This window comes from Amblyraja radiata, chromosome 2 (assembly GCF_010909765.2).
Source record: "Amblyraja radiata isolate CabotCenter1 chromosome 2, sAmbRad1.1.pri, whole genome shotgun sequence".
Taxonomy (NCBI): domain Eukaryota; kingdom Metazoa; phylum Chordata; class Chondrichthyes; order Rajiformes; family Rajidae; genus Amblyraja; species Amblyraja radiata.
In genome coordinates, this window is record NC_045957.1 from 27,346,016 (window position 1) to 27,366,729 (window position 20,714).

Genomic DNA, 20,714 nt, shown 5'->3' on the forward strand with positions numbered 1-20,714 from the left:
GAATGGGTGTTATTCTGGCTGGAGGTGCATGACTCCTGGTGTTCATCAGGGAACAGTGCTGGATCTTTGTTGTTAACAATATACAGCCTATAAATGACACAGACAAAAACGTAGACGGGCTGATTGGTAAGTTACCGAATGGCACAAAACTTGGTGGAGTTGCAGACTGTAAAAAAGTTGTGAAAGAGTACAGAGTAGGATATAGATCGATTGCAGATAGGGGCAGATAAATGGAACATGGAGTTTAATCCAAGAAGTGCATGGTGTTGCACTTTGGGAGGTCAAATGTAAAGAGAAAGGTGTATAGTAAACAGCAGGATATTTAGTTTAGTTTAGAGATACAGCATTGAAACAGGCCCTTCAGCCACCATGACCACTCTAAGCAGGCACGTGCGGTGAGTAATTACTCATGGAAGGCAGTCAGTCGCCTTTTAAACAATTTTAAACCGTGCATGCGCAGATTGTTCCCCTCTCCGTAAGCTGTTAGTCGACTTTTATAAAGTAATTTGTCTTTAAAAGCCATATCTCTTAATAAAGTACTGTATTTCCCGGGAATGACGACGCACCTGCGTCGAAGACGCACTCCCATTTTGAGTTGCTAAATTTTGAAAGAAGGCTGGTGGGACATAGAACTTCTCACGCTCAAAAAATATTAAAAAATTATATAATAAAGAAAGTAACAATTCAATTTGCCAAAGGCTTCCAAATCTCCTCCATTCTGAATTACTGAATGGGTGGAGGGTGGAGGGTGGAGGGTGGAGGGAGACGGGAGGTGGAAAGATGGTTTGAAAAGCCGGAGCACACTGGGACAAGTTGAACCAGTTGTGATCTTATTGAATGACAATACTAGTTCAAGGGACCAATTGGGGGGAGAGTTCCTTTCACAGCGTGTGGGGAGTCTGGCCAGGGGTAAAGTCGTGGGGAGGGCAGGAGTGTTGAGAAGGAGTGGGTCGGGGATCATGCCATTAACTCACTCACTCGCCGTTGCCGCGGCGCTCCGGGCGCGGAGCCACCGCATTGTGGCCGGGGAGGGAAGTAGCTCGGGTGGCTGCGAGCGGCCGCTGGGAGCTCAGTGCCTTCTGCCGGCATGCTCACCTCTTGCAGTGCTCTCCATTTGAACACCTCTCTCCTGCCACTCGCCGGCCTCGCTCATGTCAGCCGCTTCCTGCATCACTTGCTGCGCAGGGTGACACTGCATGGCATTCACTGCCCGGTCCATGTCTTTCAATGTAGACCGGACAGTGAGGGGGCCAGCTCAAGAGCAAAGATCATAGAGCGGAGCGGGTCAGCTTACTCCTGTGTCAGTACGAACAAGGGACCAATTGAGGTTATTCGCGCTGACACAGGAGTAAGCTCCAGGAGGAATCTTGAGGTGCAGGTTCCTAGCACCCTGAAAGTGCAACACAAAAATGGCAAATTATAATAATTGCTCACTCCGGTCAGGGCATTTCAGTCAGCATGTTATCATCTACCTCATTGGAGACCTTTGATCTATCTTTAATTGGACTTTATCACACTATAATGTTATATCTTGTACTGAAAGTTGTATCCTTTATCCTTTATCTGCGCCCTGCAGACGGCTTGTGTAGTATAGTCTATATGTACAGTCTTTTCTTGGACTAGATAGCATGCAAACAAAATATTTTCACTCTACCTCAGTACCCATGACAATAATAAGCTAAACTAAAAAAAATAAAACAATGGTGCCCTGCAAGACTGCGTGCTCGGCCCCTTACACTCATAAATTTGGCTCTAACTCCATTTATAAAATTCCAGATTACACCATTGTAGGTCGCAAACAATGAGATGAAGTACAGAAAGGAGATAGAGACCATGACAATAATAGTTTAATTTAGTTTAGTTTAATTTAGAGAAACAGTGTGGAAACAGGCCCTTCGACCCACCTGGACTGCGCCAACCAATAATCCCCCATACACAAGTTCAATCCTGCACTTGAGGGACAATTGACAGAAGCCAATTAACCTACAAAACTGCACGTCTTTGTGATTCGAGCGGAAACTACCTGGAGAAAACCCACAGTCACAAGCTATGTACAGACGGCACCCGTAGTCAGGATCAAATCCAGGCCTCTGGCTCTGTAAGACAGCAACTCTACTGCTGTGCCACTGTGCAGCACAAGCAGTAAAGCAATACCAATGTAGCACTCTCTCATGACCATTCTGTAATGTTAGCTTCAACCTCATGTTGAAATCCTTGCTGTGATATCTGAGCACACAAAATCTACTGACTCAGTGACAAGAGTGCTATAAACAACATACAGTACACTTAATATCCTTAAATGCACATATCTTTGCTACTGTCACATATGACCCAAAGATGGGCACCAGTCCTAAGATCTTCAACTGCCTAAAGCCTTTCATCTTTTTTATCTCCCTCCTTTGTACAGTCATCCTTTAAACCTGCCAAGTTCTGAGGCAATCCTACCACCTCATACCTCTTGAAGGTCTTGGTGAGAATCTTTGTTTGGTTACACTACTCTGAGCCATTCTATAATGTTAAATGCACAATGTAAGTGAAAATATGAAGCTCACGTGATACTGTGGTACAAGAATTCATTTTGTGGATTATGTGGAGTTAATCAGCTACGAATGATGGAAATGGAATTACGAGACAGCCCTAGATTATAATGACCATTAAATCTTGCAGTGGTTCCATTCATTGTTTTTCAAGTTAGTTTCGTGCTCCATGGCTCTTTGAAAGGGAATTAACAGAATAGCAGAATGTATAACTTGCTGGCAGGTATATATAATATCCCATGCGACTTAATAAGTAGCTATCTTGTCTGGATTAGCATTATCACTGTGACATTTAGAGCTGGTTCATCGCCTTCTGGAAGAGTAGAGGCAAGCAGAAAACGGGTCTCTTAGCTTGTGTAGTATTTTAGGTTGTTAGAACCTTTCCCGGAGGTAGGACTTTCAGAGTGAATGGCTGGGCTCTGGGGAGTGCTGTAGGACAGAGGGAGATGGGAGTGCAAGTTGATAGTTCCCTCAAAGAGTGGCACAAGAGGACATAGTGGCGGGGAAGGCATTGGGCATGGAGACACAAGAGACTGCAGATGCTGGAACCTTGAGCAAAAAACAAAATGGCTGAGGAACTCAGCAGACCAGGCACCATTTGTAGAGGGGATGTACAGATGAAGTTTCAAGTCAAGACCCCTTTTCAAACGGAAGATAGACACAAAATGCTGGAGTAACTCAGCGGGTCAGGCAGCATCTCTGGAGAGAAGGTTTCGAGTCAAAACCTTTCTGCAGACAACTGAAAAAGGATTTGTACACGAAAGGTCACCAAAGATGCTGTCTGACCTGCTGAGTTATTGCAGCATTTTGTGTCTATCTTCAGTATAAACCAACAGCTACAGTTCCTTCTTACACATTGTAGAGTTGTTATCTCGCTTCATCAGAACCCAGGTTGAATCCTGGTTGCCAGAGGCATTTGTGTGCAGATTGATAGATTATTACTTGGCCATTGGAAATAGTTCCTTGTATCTAGGCACCTAGTAGATTCTGGAGGAAGTCGATGGGAATGTAAGGGAAATAAAATGGGATTTGTGTACGGTTAATATAGATTGATGCTTTGGAAACACTACTAGGGAGGGTATAAACTTCATTGGCAGGGAGACTGGTTCCAAAGCAGTAATGAGGCAGGTGGGAGGCTGGAGTTGACCCAGATGTCAGTGACAGCAGGTTCAGTAGATGGGATAGGCAGGAACACGGCAGGGAACAAGGAATGACTGCTTCTTGCTCCCTGTAGGATTAAATTGCATTTATTTCCATGCAAGAAGCTTGATGGGTAAAGCAGATTAACTCAGTTCATGGATAGTTAAATGTGACCGGGGTATTTTAACCATTGCAGAAACCTGGCTCAGGGCAGGACAAGACTGACAGCTTAACGTTTCAGGGTATAGGTTCAACAGGCGAGATAGAGAAGGGAAAAAAAGAGGCGGTGGAGTTGCTTTGTTGATTAAGGAGAGCATCACGGCAATAGTCTCAGATGACATTACCGAGCGATCACCCAGTGAGGTGATATGATTGGAGCTGAGAAGTAAACAGGAAAGATCTCTTTGTTAGGATTGTGCTATAAGGTCCAAAATAGTAATTGAGAATTAGATGAACAAATGCAGAGGGAGATTGCAGATGAATTGGATTGTCATAGTGGGGGATTTTAACTTTCTAATATAGACTGGGACTACCATAGTGCAAAGGGATAGCGGTTAGATAGGGTGGAATTAGTCAAGTGTGCAGGTCAGTTTCCTCATGCAATACATAGAGGGCACTCAAGGAAGAGGGTAAAGATTGGACTACTCTTAGTAATTGAGGCAGGGCAAGTGACTGAGGCGTCAGTGGGCAAGGACTGTGGAACCAGTGACCAGAGTTCTATTTAATTTTAAATAGTTGTGGAAAAGGATAGGCTGGTCCTCAATGTGAAGTTGTAAATTGGGGCAAGACAAACATTGATACTGTTGGACAGGAACTTGCGAAATTTGATTGGAGTAGGTAGTTCATGGGCAAGGGAATTTCCAGAAAGTGGGACGCTGTTAAAAGTAACAGTTCAAGTTTGTGCATGCTCTTGTAGGAATGAAGTACAAGGCAGGGAGGCAAAGAATTTCCAGAAAGTGGGATGCTTTTAAAAGTAAGAGCTTAAGTTTGTGCATGCTCTTGTAGGAATGAAGTACAAGGCAGGGAGGCAGAAGGAACTCTGAATGTCGAGAGCAATTGACGGAGTCAGGGGATATGGGGAGAAGGCAGGAACGGGGTACTGATTGGGGATGATCAGCCATGATCACATTGAATGGCGGTGCTGGCTCGAAGGGCTGACTGGCCTACTCCTGCACCTATTGTCTGTTGTCTGTTGACGCTCTGGTCGGAAATAAAAAGAAGGCATGGACCGGTCGCGGTGGCACAGTGGTAGAGTTGCTGCCTTACAGCGCCAGAGACCTTGGTTTGATCCTGACCACAGCGCTGTCTGTACGGAGTTTGTACATTATCCCCGTGACCGCGTGGGTTTTCTTGGCGAGCTCCAGTTTCCTCCCAACACTCCAACAACGTACAAGTTTATGAGCTTTGTTTTTTATAAAAATTGTAAAATTGCCCCTAATGTGTATGGTAGTGCTGGAGTATGGGGATTGCTAGTCGGCGCAGATTCGGTGTGCCAAAGGGCCTATTTCCTTGCCATATCTCGACACTAAACTAAGGTATAGGCAGCAGGGATCAAATGTACGGAGGAGTATTGGCGATTGAGGAGCTCACTTAAGATGGCAATCAGGAGGGTAAAAAGTGGGCATGAGATAGCTCTGGCAGACAAGATTAAGGAGAATCCAAAGAGATTTTATAAATATATTAAGGGGAAAAGGGTAACGAACGAAAGAAAATAAGATCCCTCAGAAACCAAAGTGGTCATCAAAGTGTGGAGCCGCAGGAGAGGTGCAAAGTCCTCAAAGAATATTTCTCCTCAGTTTTCATCACAGAGAACAAAATGAAGACAAGAGAACTTGGGGAAAGTTAATGGCAGTGTCTGTCCATGGCAGATGGCAGGAAGCTTCCTGGATTGATATTGTGAAATTAATTATTCTCCAAGGACAAGGCAAAAATATAAACATTGAATAGCCAGCACTTGAAGTAGGACATCACCCTCTAGTGGCCCAGCACACCATTACATCTGGAAAACATGGGCCTCTTCTCATTTTTGGGAGTCATTCTCTCAGTAAAGGCAGATGTTGAAATCTACCACAGCCTTCAATGTGCCAACACTGCCTTTGATTTACTGAGGAAAAGGGTGATTGAGGAGCAAGAACTCAGATTTGGCGCAAAACTAATGGTCTACTGAAAAGCAATGGTATGCTTCTGAGACCCAGGCAATGTGCAATGGACATCGCAAGGCATAGGGAAGATACCACCAATGCTATCTCTGCAAAATCTTCCAAATTTACTGAAGGGACGGCACAGTGGCTCAGCAAAAGAGTCGCTGCCTTACAGCGCCAGAAACATGGGTTCGGTCCTGACTATGGGTGCTGTTTGTACATTCTCCCTGTGAATGCGTGGGTTTTCTCCACGTGCCCCAGTTTCCTCCCACATCGCAAAGACACGCAGGTTTGCAAGTTAATTGACTTCTGTAAAATTGTCCCTAGTGTGTAGAATAGAACTAGTGGACTGGTATCAGAGACAGGCGCCAGATATGAACAGCGACAATTACATTTTTTCATGATCCATCTTTACTATTAGATGAGCCAGCAACAACATACAATTAATACAGTTATTATTCTAAGTAAACTTGACCACAAAAGTGTAAAAACCAAAGTATGTTGAGACAGTAACTGTCCACAGTGTTTGGATAGGGTTGTGATTAGGGTTGTGTGGGGTCATTCAAAAAGCGTGTAGGAAGGAACTACAGATGCTGATTTAAACCGAAGATAGACACAAAATGCTGGAGTAACTCAGCTGGACAGGCAGCATCTCTGGAGAGAAGTAATGGGTGACGTTTCGGATCGAGACCCGAGGACTGAAAAAGGGTCTGGACCAGAAACGTCACGCATTCCTTCTCTCCAGAGGTGGTTCAAAAAGATATCGGTTGATGGGAGGAAGATGTTTTTGAGCCCAGAGTTAATGCTCCTCGGGCTCCGGTACCTTCTTGTCCCATGATGGGATGTGATGACCAGGGTAGGCCGGAGTGTTGGTGGTTTTTAATGGCATTCACTGCCTTGTTGAGGCAGCGTTTCCTGTAGATCCCTTCAAAGACAGAGAGGTGAGTGCCTGTAATGGACCATGCAATGTCTACCACTTTCTATAGACCCCTTTGTTCTCGAGCATTCAACGTTCTGACCCCGTCCTTGCTGCAACCAGTCAGCATGCCCTCTAGGTAGAGGTTTGATCGAGTATTTCACGCCCCGCCGAATCTCCTCAAATCTCTGAGGAAGTAGAGGTGCAGATGAGCTTTCTTTGCATTTGCATCAATGTGCATGGGCCCAGGACAGATCGAATGTCATGCTGTTGATTCTCCATCCACAGGCCACCGTAGAGCGTACAATGAGTTGGCTCCATTGGGCTGGCTACACCGTTCACACGTGACACCAGATCCCTGATACTGACACTCTTTTCCAAAGTTTCTGGTGCAGAAGGAGATTAAATAGTAGACAGAGGCAAAGATTCAGGGATGTGTACGATGTTTCCAACATACGCGCAGACCCTTGGAAGTCCTTGGTCTCAAAGTGGACGAAGAGCATTCAGGATTGTATTGAGAACCTGGGATTACCGGCAGCACGCAGAAACCCATGTGACTGGCGAAAGGAACGCATCAGCTCACAAACTATCCAACTACCCACTCCAATCATGGGGGCAGCGGTAGAGTTGCTGCCTTACAGCACCAGAGACTCAGGTTCGATCATGATTATGGGTGCGGTCTGTACAGAGTTTGTACGTTTTCCCTGTGACCGCGTGGGTTTTCGCCGGGTGCCCCGGTTTCCTCCCACACTCCAAAGATCTACAGCTTTGTAGGTTAATTGCCTTTGGTAAAAAAAATCTGTAAATTGTCCCTAGTGTGTAGGATAGCTTTAGTGCGCGGGGATCGCTGGTCGGCACGTACTCGGTGGGCTAATGGGCCCAATTCTGCGCTGTATCTTTAAAGTAAACTAAACTAAACAGTCATGCGTCTTCTTGCCTACCGGTGGGAGGACCCGAGGTTCACACATTGGCCTCATCAGTCACCTCAAAACCCATGAATGCCAGAGTGGAATCAAGTCATCCTTGATTCCGAGGGACTGCCTTGGAAGAAGGAGACAATCATGATACAGGAAAGCACAGACATAAACAATTCACAATCAATCTGACAATGTCCAATAATTTGAATGAGTGAATGGGCTGTGAACTATAAGAATTACAGAGTAAATTATCATCTATAGTAAAACTCCAACCCCCTCTCCCCCCCCACACACACACAGGACTGGTTATTCATGTTGGTGCCGAACTGGCAGATTTCCTGGATTTTTGGATGTTATTCCATTAATACCCCAACACACCCTTAGACCATTATTTTTCGATGTTACATAGTATTGTAATGAATTTAATTTGGTTTATTATTGTCATGTGTACTGAGGTACAGTGAACAGCTTTTTGTTGTGTGTTATCTAGTCAACAAAAAGACTATACATGTCCCACCTACACTAATCCCATCTGGTTGCATTTGGACCATATTGCTCTAACCTATCCTATCCATGTACCTGTCTAAATGTTTCTTAAATGCTTTAATATTACCTTAACTACCTCTTCCCGCAGCTCGTTCCATATACCTGCAAATATATGCAGCAATGTTTGCACACAGTTATCACCCAACCCTGCAGACGGGCAGTATCTGGTACATATTGCAGTCACGATAAGCTGGCGGTGGAAGGAGTAAACGTGCAAGATGATGGATGAGTTTTGTCCCAAACAGTATGGAGATTTCAGCAGCTACCTACACCAGGCAAACACAGAACATTCTGTCAAATTCTCAATATGTCCCTTGTAAATAGTGAAACGGTTTTGGTGATTAGCAATGGTGTCAGGGGTTAGGGGAGAAGGTAGGTGAATGGAGTTGAGAGGGGAAAGATAGATCAGCCACGATTGAATGGCAGAGTAGACTTGATGGGCCGAATAGCCAGGTTCTGCATCAATGCAATCAGAAAATGGATTTACACTTTGCTCATGAACTCCCAAAGACATTGATATACCTACTATTGCAGTCCATGGTGGCAAATATGTGGTTGCTTTCTCCAATGTCAACATTACAAGTGGTCCATTGATCAGCTGCAGTTTCTTGAATGTTGTTTACAAGTTTAACACCGTGTTTGAGTGCAGTGAACAGGTAATTGCTGGGCATGCTGTGGTTCTTTTTTGTTTATGAAAAAAGAAAGACTTTGCACGCAAAACTTTTCACATTAGGACATCCCAAAGGATTTCAGTGAAAAGGTTATGAATTAGCATCAACAGTTGAAGGACAGAAAATGCACCACCCTAGTTTCACACAGCAAAGTCTAGACACTCCAGCAAGTAAAGAGCTGCTTGTAGGGAGTCCTCTCATTGCATGCTTCGAAGGTGATCTTTAACCAAAGAATCAATTTATTAATTCCAACAACTGATGACTGGTTGAAGCTCAGGAATAGTGTAACCACTCCCTATGGACATTCCAATTGATGATTTGCTTTGAAGTAAATTGCACTCTGTGCAACGGGTCCAACCCAACCGAGCCCAGCGATGGATTCAACTTGAACCACAGTGACTTCAGATCAGTGCTGTTACTTTGAGTGGTGGGAGAAACACTGGTGACATTGATTTCCATTTAAGGCGTCTCAGCCCAAAATGAAACAACAGCTGAACGATGGAGAATATGTGAATCATTATGTCATGGGAGTAAGCCATTCAGCCCATCGGCTGCTGTGAGACCAATCCTGTCAACCACATTGCCCTGACCTTTCCCGGTAACCCTGCCAATTACTTTCTCTTCGGGCTCCGTTCAATTCCCTTTTTGAAATCTCTAGCTCGCTTTGTATCAACCATCGTCCCAGATTGTAACTAGCCTCCATGCAGAACAAACGCTTTTCCTCACATGCCCCTTCTATCGTGCACTGAACTGTGTGCAAAAATAAATGAAACTGTACCGCTGTACATGTGACAATAAAGTACCATTGAACCATTGCCCGTGAAAGTGGGTAGATGGTATGACCTTTTGTTGGGGATGGTCATTTCCTGTATTGTCCTTGTCACTAATCAGCAATGTTTAAGTGTTCTCCAGGTTACACTGCATTCAGACTTGGGCTGGTTCATTTCTGAAGTATTAAAAACTGAATGGAAATGAGAATCATGGAGCTATACAGCAAAGAAAAGGCCGATCGGTCTATCACGTCCATGCCAACCATTCTACTCATCTACATTAGACCAATTTTTCTGCGTTAGGACTGTGTACTTCAGTCTCCAATGGGAAAAGCTTCCCCTTCTCCATCCTATTTAAACCAATCGCAACTAATGCATCTTTAAAATCACCTCTGAACCTCCAAACGACATCAGCAAGTAGTTGGGATGGTCCATTTCCTCCTTCCTTACTCTAGAAAGCCTCATTTTAAATTCCCCCACCCTCCCACCCACCATGATTGAAAGTAGAATAATTTACGACATCGTAACAGTCCACATGATTCATTTGCCAAACATTCGCTTGTCAGTTAATTGGCTTTGATTTAAAAAAAATTCCCTAATGTGTGGGAGTGTGTTAGTGTACAGGGTGAGTACTGGCGGGCACGGACTTGGTGGGCCGAAAGGCCTGTTTTGGCACTGTAACTCTAAATTCTAAACACTAAAGTCGAATCATTAGGTGCAAAATGCTTTCAGCAGAAAATCCAAAGGTGAATACTGTGTGAGATGCAGATTTTTTAAAGGTTAGGTTCACTGGAAGCAGATAATCTAACCGTACATTACCAGCTAATGCCACGGGTACCATAGCAACTTCCCCCCCATAATGGTTTTTTTCTAATTATTTCTCCCTTTTACAAAGCACTTTACAGATTCAGAAATATTCTGGCAGTATTTAAAAAAACACACACCTCAAGGATTTAAATGCTTGGTGCTACAAAATACAAAGTCAAGAAAATGGATGCATTAGTGCCTGTCTTTCATGCACCAATACCACTAAGAAGTAATTTTACCCAAGTTAGATTAAGCTAACAATTATTTCTGGGTGGAATTAGGTCTGTTCTGAAATTATCCCAAGTATTTCTATGTGGAATTCACCTTGGCACAGCTGATGTTTTCCTCGAGACACAAGGAACTGCAGATGCTGTAATCTTATGCTGGAGCGGAGGAACTCAGGAACTCAATAGGTCAGACAGCATCTGTAGAGGCAATGGACAGGCAACGTTTTGGGTTGGGACCTGCCTTCTTCAGACTGATTGTAGTTGGGATGAGAAGCTGGAAAAGCGAGGTGAGGGTGGGACAAAGCCTGGCAAGTGATAGGCGGATACAGGTGAGGGCGAGTTGATGGTCAGAAAAGTGGAGTAAGTGACAAAGGCTTAAAATGAAAAGGAGACAAAAAAGGAAAACAAGATGTTTTCCTGGCATTTGTGACACACCCAAATGATTTACAGTGCATTCAGAAAGTCTTCAGACCCCTTCATTCTTTCCACATTTTGTTACGTTACAGCCTTATTTAAAAATGGATGAAATTCATTTTTTTAATCATCAATCTACACACAATACCCCAGAATTAAACGAAGAGGCAAAAAGAGGTGTTTAGAAATTTTTGCAAAATAATTAAAAATAAATAACTGAAATATCACATTTACATAAGTATTCAGACCCTTTGCTATGGCACTCAAAATTGAGCTTAGATTCATCCTATTTCCATTGATTATCCTTGAGATGTTTCTACAACTTATTTGGAGTCCACCAGTGGTAAATTAAATTGACTGTACATGATTCGGAAAGGCACACACATGTCTCTAATGTCTCACAGTTGACAGTGCATGTCAGAGCAAAAACCAAGCCATGAAGACGAAGGAATTGTCTGTAGACCTCCGAGACAGGATTGTATCGAGACACAGATCTGGGGAAGGGTATAAAACAATTTCTGCAGCATTGCAGGTCCCGAAGAACACAGTGGCCTTCGTCATTCTCAAATGGAAAAACTTTGAAACCACCAGGACTCTTCATAGAGCTGGCCGCCCGGCCAAACTGAGCAATCGGGGGAGAAGGGCCTTGGTCAGGGAGGTGACCAAGAACCCGATGGTCACTCTGATAGACTTCCAGAGTTCCTCTGTGGAGATGTGAGAACCTTCCAGAAGGACAACTATATCAGCAGCACTCCACCAATCAGGCCTTTATGGTAGAGTGGCCAGACGGAAGCCACTCCTCAGTAAAAGGCACATGACAGCCCGCTTTGAATTTGCCAAAAGGCACCAAAATGACTCTCAGACCATGAGAAACAAGATTCTCTGGTCTGATTAAACCAAGATTGAACATTTTGGCCCGGATGCCAAGCGTCACGTCTGGAGGAAACCAGGCAGCTGGCCAATACCATACCTACGGTGAAGCATGGTGGTGGCAGCATCATGTTTTTCAGCGGCAGGAATTGGGAGACTAGTCAGGTTCATACCCAAGAAGATTTGAGGCTGTAATTGCTGCCAAAGGTGCCTCACCAAAGTACTGAGTAAAGGGTCTGAATACTTATGTAAATGTAATATTACAGTTGAGGTTTTTTAATTACTTTGCAAACATTTCTAAACAACTGTTTTCATTTTCTTTATTATGGGGTATTGGGTGTAGATTTATGATTAAAAAAGGGAATTGAATCCATTTTAGAATAAGGCTGTAACGTAACAAAATGTGGAAAAAGTGAAGGGGTCTGAATACTTTCTGAATGCACTGTAGAAACAAGGAAATGCAGGTGCTGGATTACAAGAAAAGCCATAAAGTACTGGAGTAACTCAATGGGTCAAGCACAATCATTAGACCTTAGGCTTTAGAGATACAATGCGGAAACAGGCCATTCGGCCCAATGAGTTCGCGCAGACCAGCGATCTTTGGAGTGTGGGAGGAAACCAAAGATCTTGGAGAAAATCCACGTAGGTCAGAAACCAATTGACCAACAAACCTATACGTCTTTGGAGTGTGGGAGGTATCTGGAGTGCCATGAGAAAACCCATGCGGTCACAGGGAGAACATAAAAAATGTGTACAGACAGCAAGCACCATCAAACCTGGGTCTCGGGCGCTGTGAGGCAGCAACTCTACCTCTGCGCCACTGTGCCCAACCGCTCTGGAGAACATGGATAGCTGACATTTCGGAATGAGGAACAAATGAAATCACAAGTTGCACAATATACTTTTCCTGCATTATTTAAGTAAATTGAAGTTGCAGCTCAACCCTAAAGTTTCACAACTCCAACAAGGAACAGCACTGAGATTAACTTCAGTCTGACATGCATGTCTTGCACACAGCCTCTTCCATTCTGTCCTCAACATTCAGGATAGTAGGAAGCAGATTACTGATTGATCAATCATTGCTGCCTTTTTATAGAATTCACTTCAGAGTGTGTTTCAATCTTTGCCCTCTTGATTGTCCCACACGTCTCAGTGGCATGGGGCCACTCGTGGATTGAGACTCGATCAGGGCAAGGAAATACATGGTGAGTGACCCTACTCACACACTGCTGGGTCTCCCCACCTCCACATTTTACCTCCCCTCCAAAGTCGCCTTGCATGCAGCTGTTTCGTTTCTGCAATGTGGAGCGTTCTTTTCATGTTGGACACCACCGCCTGCAATCAATACTGCAAAGACGTGTCTCGTTAGGAATCTTTCACCATCTCATAGAACAGTACAGCACTAGAACAGGCCCTGTGATCTTTTATCTACCTGTGCATAATCCATATCCCTTCATTCCCTGCACATATATATGCCTATCCAAGAGCCTCTTAAATGTCACTGAAGCATCTGACTCAACCACTAACCGTGGCAACGTGTTCCAGGCACTCACCACCCTCTGTGTAAAATGGCTGCCCCGCACATCTCCTGGCATGGTGACCCAGCAGTAGAGTTGCTGCCTTACAGCGACAGAGACCCAGTTCGATCCTGACAATGGGTGCTGTCTGTATGGGGTTTGTGCGTTCTCCCCATGACCTGCGTGGGTTTTCTCCCGAGATCTTTGGTTTCCTCCCACACTCCAAAGACGTACAAGTTTGTAGGTTAATTGGCTTGATATGAATGTGTAAATTGTCCCTAGTGTGTGTAGGATAGTGTTAATGTGTGGGGATCGCTGGTCGGTGCAGACCTGGTGGGCCGAAGGGGCTGTTTCCATGCTGTATCTCTAAAAAAAAACGTTGTCCCCCTCACCTTAATGCTATGGCCTCTAGGATCTGATTTTTCCACGTTGGAATACAAGTTCTGACTGTCTACCCTTACTATGCCTCCCATATATTTTATACACTTCTATCAGGTCACTCACAACCTTCGGCATTCCAGAGAAACCAATCCAAATCTGTCCCTAAACCAGTCGACATTCTGGTAAACCTCCTCTACACACTTTCCAAAGCCTTCAGGTCGGTCCTGTAATTTGGCAGCTAGAACTGCAGGTAATATTCCAGGTATGGCCAAGCCATCTCCTGACCAGAACTGCACAAGGTCTAATTTTAGATGATGGTTTTGAGTGCAAACCCCTGTAACATTTTCTGATCAACATCATGATTATTTTCCACGGGCATACATTTATTACTTAACAGACAATTTCTAGACAATGTATTTTAAACAGGTCCCTTAGACACAGAAATATTTTAGAATCTGTATCTGGCTTCTGTGATGACAAAACATATCTCTCAGCAGCAAGCTCCATGGACATCACCCCATTAGTGGCGTCAATGTTTACGGGGAAAAGGCAGGAGAATGGGGTTAAGATGGAAAGATAGATCAGCCATGATTGAATGACAGAGCAGACTCGATGGTCCGAATGGCCTGATTCTGCTTGTATGTCTTATCTGCTCCTCATATTTGGGCGGCACAGTTAACCTACAAACCTGTGCGTCTTTGGAGTGTGAGAGGTAACCGGAGCACTTTGACAAAACCCACACGGTCACAGGGAAAATGTACAAACTCCGCATAGACAGCCCCCATAGTTAGGATCGAACCCGGGTTGCTGGCGCTGTAATGCAGCAACTCTACCGCTGTGCCGCCCGCCCGCCCCCCAATTGATGAATTGGCCATTAATGAGTAAGTGGCACACGATAGCACAGTTGATGGCGGCTACTATTATATTGAGAGTCAACTGATTGGCCAATAATTAGCCAGATTGGATTAGTCCTACATTTTGTGAACAGGGCGTAATTGGCAACTTTCCACACATTTGGCTTGATGTCAGTGTTGTAACAGTACAGGAACAGCTTGGCTGGAGGTGGGCATCCAATGCTGGTCTAGGGTACAACTTTACAACTTCTGGGATGTTTTCTGGTCCCACATCTTGGTTGTATCCAAAGCTCTTGTTGGTTTCTTGACATATGTGAGTGTAGGACATGTGTGAATGATGAAGGCCCAGATCATTTATTTACTTGACATATCTGGATGAATATACATCTCATCTACCTCATTTAATTATACTTAACTGGGCTTTATCTTGCACTAAACATTATACTTTTTATCCTGGTTCTGCACTATGTGGATGGCTTGGTTGTAGTCATGTATAGTTTTTTCACTGACTCTGCATGTGAGAGTAAACTATTAGATTTCCAATGGAATTGTGAATAGAACTGAACGCTATTCAATCAGCAATAAACATCCCCACGTCTGACCTAATGATGGACAGAAGGTAAAGCAGCTAAGATGATAGCCAGATACCATATATATTAATGATTTGGAAAAGGGAATTAGGAGCAACACTAGCAAGTTTGTGGATGACACAAAGCTGGGTGGCAGTGTGGACTGTGAAGAGGATGTTAGGAGGTTGCAGGGTGACCTGGACAGGTTGAGTGAGTGGGCAGATGCGTGGCAGATGCAGTATAATATAGATAAATGTGAGGTTATCCACTTTGGCGGCAAAAACAAGGGGGCAGATTATTATCTCAATGGGGTTAGGTTAGGTAAGGGGGGGGTACAGCGAGACCTGGGTGTCCTTGTACATCGGTCACTGAAAGTTGGCGTGCAGGTACAGCAGGCAGTGAAGAAGAGGATTTCAGTATAGGAGTAAAGAGGTTCTTCTGCAGTTGTATAGGGCTCTGGTGAGACCAGATCTGGAGTATTGTGTACAGTTTTAGTCTCCTAATTTGAGGAAGGACATCCTTGTGATTGAAGCAGTGCAGCGTAGGTTCACGAGATTGATCCCTGGGATGGCGGGACTGTCATATGAGGAAAGATTGAAAAGACTAGGCTTGTATTCACTGGAGTTTAGAAGGATGAGGGGGCATCTTATAGAAACATATAAAATTATAAAAGGACTGGACAAGCTAGATGCCGGAAAAATGTTCCCAATGTTGGGCGAGTCTAGAACCAGGGGCCAGTCTTAGAATAAAGGGGAGGTCATTTAAGACTGAGGTGAGAAAAAACTTTTTCACCCAGAGAGTTGTGCATGTATGGAATTCCCTGTCACAGAGGGCAGTGGAGGTCAAGTCACTGGATGGATTTAAGAGAGAGTTAGATAGAGCTCTAGGGGCTAGTGGAGTCTAGGGATATGGGGAGAAGGCAGGCACGGGTTATTGATAGGGGACGATCAGCCATGATCACAATGAATGGTGGTGCTGTTCTGGCAGCAGCCATGTCAGCAGCGCGTCAGTTTTTTTTCAACCTTTTTTTATTTTTTATTTTGTTTTGAAGTGTGCATTTAGTGTTCCTTCGTGTGTTTTGTGTGGGGGGTGGTGTGGGGGGGTAAGGGGGAAACCGCTTCGGTCGCCTCCTCCATGGAGAGGCGACTTTTTCCAGGTCGCCTCCCCCGTGGCCTAACATCAAGGATCGGTGCGGCCTTTTCCGCAGACTCGCCTGGTGCTCCAGCGGCGGGCGCAGCGTGGACTCTCGGCGTGGAGCGGGTGAGCCCTCGCTGGGGCTCGCTGGAGGGGAGCGCTCCGTTTCGCTGGCCCGGGGCAGCCGGCAGCCTGAAGTCGCGGTCTGCAGAGCTCCAGCTGGTGCGGCGTCTACAGCCCGGGATCCCTCGTGGGGGACCCGGGGGAAGAAGAAGCCACCACTGCCGGCCCGCGGCCAACTTCTACCGCGGGGCCGGCATGGACTTACCATCACCCCTGGAGGGGAGCTTCGACCGCCGGCCCTGCAGTCTACGGTGCTTCTGGCTGCGGCGGGGACTTTAAATCTTGATCGCCGGCCTGCGGCCTACAACAACTTAAAGCCGCGGTCTCCGGTGAGGAAGAGCCGATCCTGGACTGACTCTGGACTCTGGTCCGGTCCACGGGGGGGAAGTGGAGGAGGACTGGCCAAATTTTTGTGCCTTCCACCACAGTGATGAATGCTGTGGTGGATGTTTGTGTTACATTTTGTGTGTTCTTTATTATTGTATCGCTGCTGACAACCCAAGGGGCGGGGCGCTACTCTGTGAGCGACTCGCGACGTGCTGCTCCCGTATGTTTGCATGTTTTCTGAGTTGTTTAGTGGTTTTCTGAGAGTCATTAAGTGCGGTATTTAACGACAGCAAGTATGACTACCACGGTAATCTTTGTACTTGCTTTTGAGATCTGTGCACACTGTGTGTGCTCGCAGAAGTCTGTGTTGTATGACTGTTTATCAGTACAATGTCCTGTTTGTATGTGGAGCCACGTCAAAGAAGATTTTCTGTTGCGACAGACAATAAAGTTTTCTGAATCTGAATCTGAATCTGGCTCGAAGGGCCGAATGGCCTCCTCCTGCACCTATTTTCTATGTTTCTATAACCAAAACCAGAGTTTCTTCACTGGCTTAATTTTACTTGGAGTACTTGATGCCACATTCTGTCAAAAGGGTTTGGATTTCAGTAATTTGTCTAAGTTTGTAACAAGACTGTATGAGATCTGCAGCGGAGTGGCATTAATTAAATCAAATTGTATATTGGTGGACATATTACTGGTGAGTGAGTACACAACAAAAAGATTTTCACTGTACCTTAGTACACATGACAATAACAAAATAAAACAAATCAAAACTATCCATATTCATCAATTGAACCTTTTTTTTAACCAGCACCATAGCACTGTGGTCATAGTGTTTGGTTTAGAGATACAGCGTGGAAACAGGCCCTTCGGCCCACCAAGTCTGTGCCGACCAGCGATCCCCATATATTAACACCGTCCTACACACACTAAGGGAAATGTTTACATTTACCAAGCTAATTTACCTATGTACCTGTGCGTCTTTGGAGTGTGGGAGGAAACTCAGAGAAAACCAACGCGGTCACGAGGAGAATGTACAAACTCCGTACAGACAGCATCCATATACGGGATCTGGATTGAACCTGCACCTCCGGCGCTGCAAGCGCTGTAAAGTAGCAAATCTACCTCTGCGCTGCCTTGCCGCCCGAGTGTGTTTATAGTGTGTACCAACTATAAAATAAACTGCAACTACTCAACAGAACCATTTGCAACCCACGACCGCAAACACCAAGAAAGACAATGCTTTTGAGAATGAGAATACTTACAAGCACTACCCCCCATAGTTTCCCACACATTTTGCCATAGCTTGAGTTATTTCCATTTTTGCAAAACAAATACAAGTTATTTCACAAACCACTTGCAACACTACCTTCATCCAGCGAATTAAATTGAAGATTATATTTGGTTTATTCTATTTTCCCCATTATCTATATGGCAGTTCAGAGAAGATTGACAGGGCTGATCCCTGACCTGAAGGAGATGGTGTCTGAGGAGAGGTTGTTGGGCCAATACTCAATGCAGTTTGGAAGAGTGAGAGGTTATCTTAACGAAACATTACATTTCTGAGGGAGAGTGACAGGGTGGACGGCGTGAGTACATTTCCCTACAGGGCTGCAGAGTGATTATCTGGAAAGAAAATGGCATAATTTTAGAATAAATAGTTGTCCCTAGAACAATACAGCATGGAAACAGGTCCCTTGGTCCAACTTATCCACGCCGACCAAGATGCACTATCTAAGCTGATCCCATTAAACCAGTGTTTGACATATCTCTCGGTAGAATCATTCAACAAATAGGAGGGATTTCTTTTCTCAAAGAGACATGAATCTTTACCAGTCTCTACTGCAATTCTCTACCCAAAGCAGCCATTTTATACATTGAAAGCAGAGAACGACAGATATTTGATATTTATAAGAGATTCAGGAGGTATCGGGAGACAATAAGAAATTGTTGCTCAGAAACATATTCCCCTTGGAGGAAATGTCAAAGATTAGAGGGCAAGACTTCAAGGTAAAAAAGTCAAAGTTTAAAGCTGATGTCTGGGGCAAATTCATATTTTTACACAGAGGGTAGTGATGCCAGGAACGTGTTGCCAGAGGCGGTTGTGGAGATAGATATGATAGAGGCCACATGGATATGCAACGAATGGAGGGATATAGATCTTATGCAGGCAGAGGAGATTAGTTTAACTTGACATCAGGTTCAGCATGGACCTTGTGGGCTGAAAGGTCTGTTCCTAGTGCTGTGTTTTATATGTTCTCGGCTCGAAATAGTTGAGGCTCCCGCATTCATCCCTGAGGCATCCCACCCGTTGCAGTTTGCCAATCTGAAAAACCATGGCTTATTTATCCAACTTTCTGTAGAAAGCTGGAATTCTCTCCTTCGTCCAAAACACTCTGAACGATCTGACAATATGTGCTTTCATGACTAACTCCAATAGGGATTTGTTTGCTGGTTTACTGTGGGAAACGAGCCAAGCCAGGTAAATGAAGCGATTATACGTCTCAACCACAGTGAACCGATTGCCAGTGCAAGCTAAAGTGGCTGAATATCCTCCTCCTCCTCTTACACTTTAATGCAAAGCCTGGAATTCCAGTCTATCTCTTCTGAAGTTCATAAGTTCTAGGAGCAGAATTAGGCCATTCGGCCCATCAAGTCTACTCCGCCATTAAATCATGGCTGTTTAAGAAGGAACTGCAGATGCTGGAAAATCGAAGGTACACAAAAATGCTGGAGAAACTCAGCGGGTGCAGCAGCATCTATGGAGCGAAGGAAATAGGCAACGTTTCGGGCCGAGACTGAAGAAGGGTTTCGGCCCGAAACGTTGCCTATTTCCTTCGCTCCATAGATGCTTCTGCACCCGCTGAGTTTCTCCAGCAATTTTGTGTACCATTAAATCATGGCTGATCTATCTTTTCCTCTGAACCCCTTTCTCCTGCCTTCTCTCCGTAGACCCTGATACAAAGTGCCCAAGAGATGAGAAGATGTGTAAATATATAGTCTAAAATTCATACAGCTGGACAGATTAAAGTGCATCAGAGAAACGATAGAGGTCGACAATGACTGAATGATAATGGGTGGAAAAAATAATAATTTTCCACTATTTGACTACTGTTAAATTGTTTTCGCTTTAAGCCTCGTTGAACTAGTACTGTATGGTATAACCAGATTCCACGGTACCACTGCATAGACCTAGTCATCCCTTCCTTCCCCGGGTCCTCGTTTGACCCCCATGGGAACAATTTACTGATGGGGGAGGAGGGGTCAAGTACAAAGTCTCGGCTCAAAAACATATGAAGTGCTCACTTGCACGCAGCAGTGTAATTAGACAGCAGCACATTGTCAGAAGCAACGCTCAACTCACTTCCTCAAGCAGCAACGAGGAACTGCTCATGTAAATACAAAACTTTCCCCCACCCCGCCCCGCCCCCCTCCTTTACGCTTTCATACTTCAGCTCAACAAGTCTCGCATCTTACCTGGTTGCACTCGTCTTCCAGAAGGACGCTCTTTAAACCGCGTTTCCAATCCATGGCTAACGTTGCAGATGTAGCAAAGTCCTGGAACTATTTGTTGCAAAGTCTTGTTACATTGTTCCCGGCTGACAGCTACTGCGCCAGAGCGCAGGCGCGAGCAGCGTGCGGACGTGGGCGGGAAAAGACAAACACACAGGGAACTTACTGCAAGCTGGACAACATCACTGGAAGCACTCGAATTCTCCCCTGGGTTGCCTTATGCACTTCCTTTCGTTTTGTTTTTGTACTTATTATTACCTAACCTTTTTCTATGGTTTGTATGGAAACTTATTATTTATTTTATGTAAAGCACTTTGGTGTCAATGCGAGTTGACTT

General features: G+C 44.7%; 1 protein-coding gene across 1 annotated transcript in view; it reads right to left on the reverse strand.

The window, feature by feature from the left end:
- Positions 1 to 20,481, reverse strand: part of prkag2 (protein kinase AMP-activated non-catalytic subunit gamma 2) — a 397,145-nt gene extending 376,664 nt beyond the window's left edge. Inside the window, exon 1 of the mRNA XM_033043955.1 lies at positions 20,342 to 20,481. Coding sequence (XP_032899846.1) covers positions 20,342 to 20,395 — 54 coding nt within the window. The 5' untranslated portion in view covers positions 20,396 to 20,481. The remainder of the gene's footprint in view (positions 1 to 20,341) is intronic.
- Between the last annotated feature and the right edge of the window lie 233 nt (positions 20,482 to 20,714).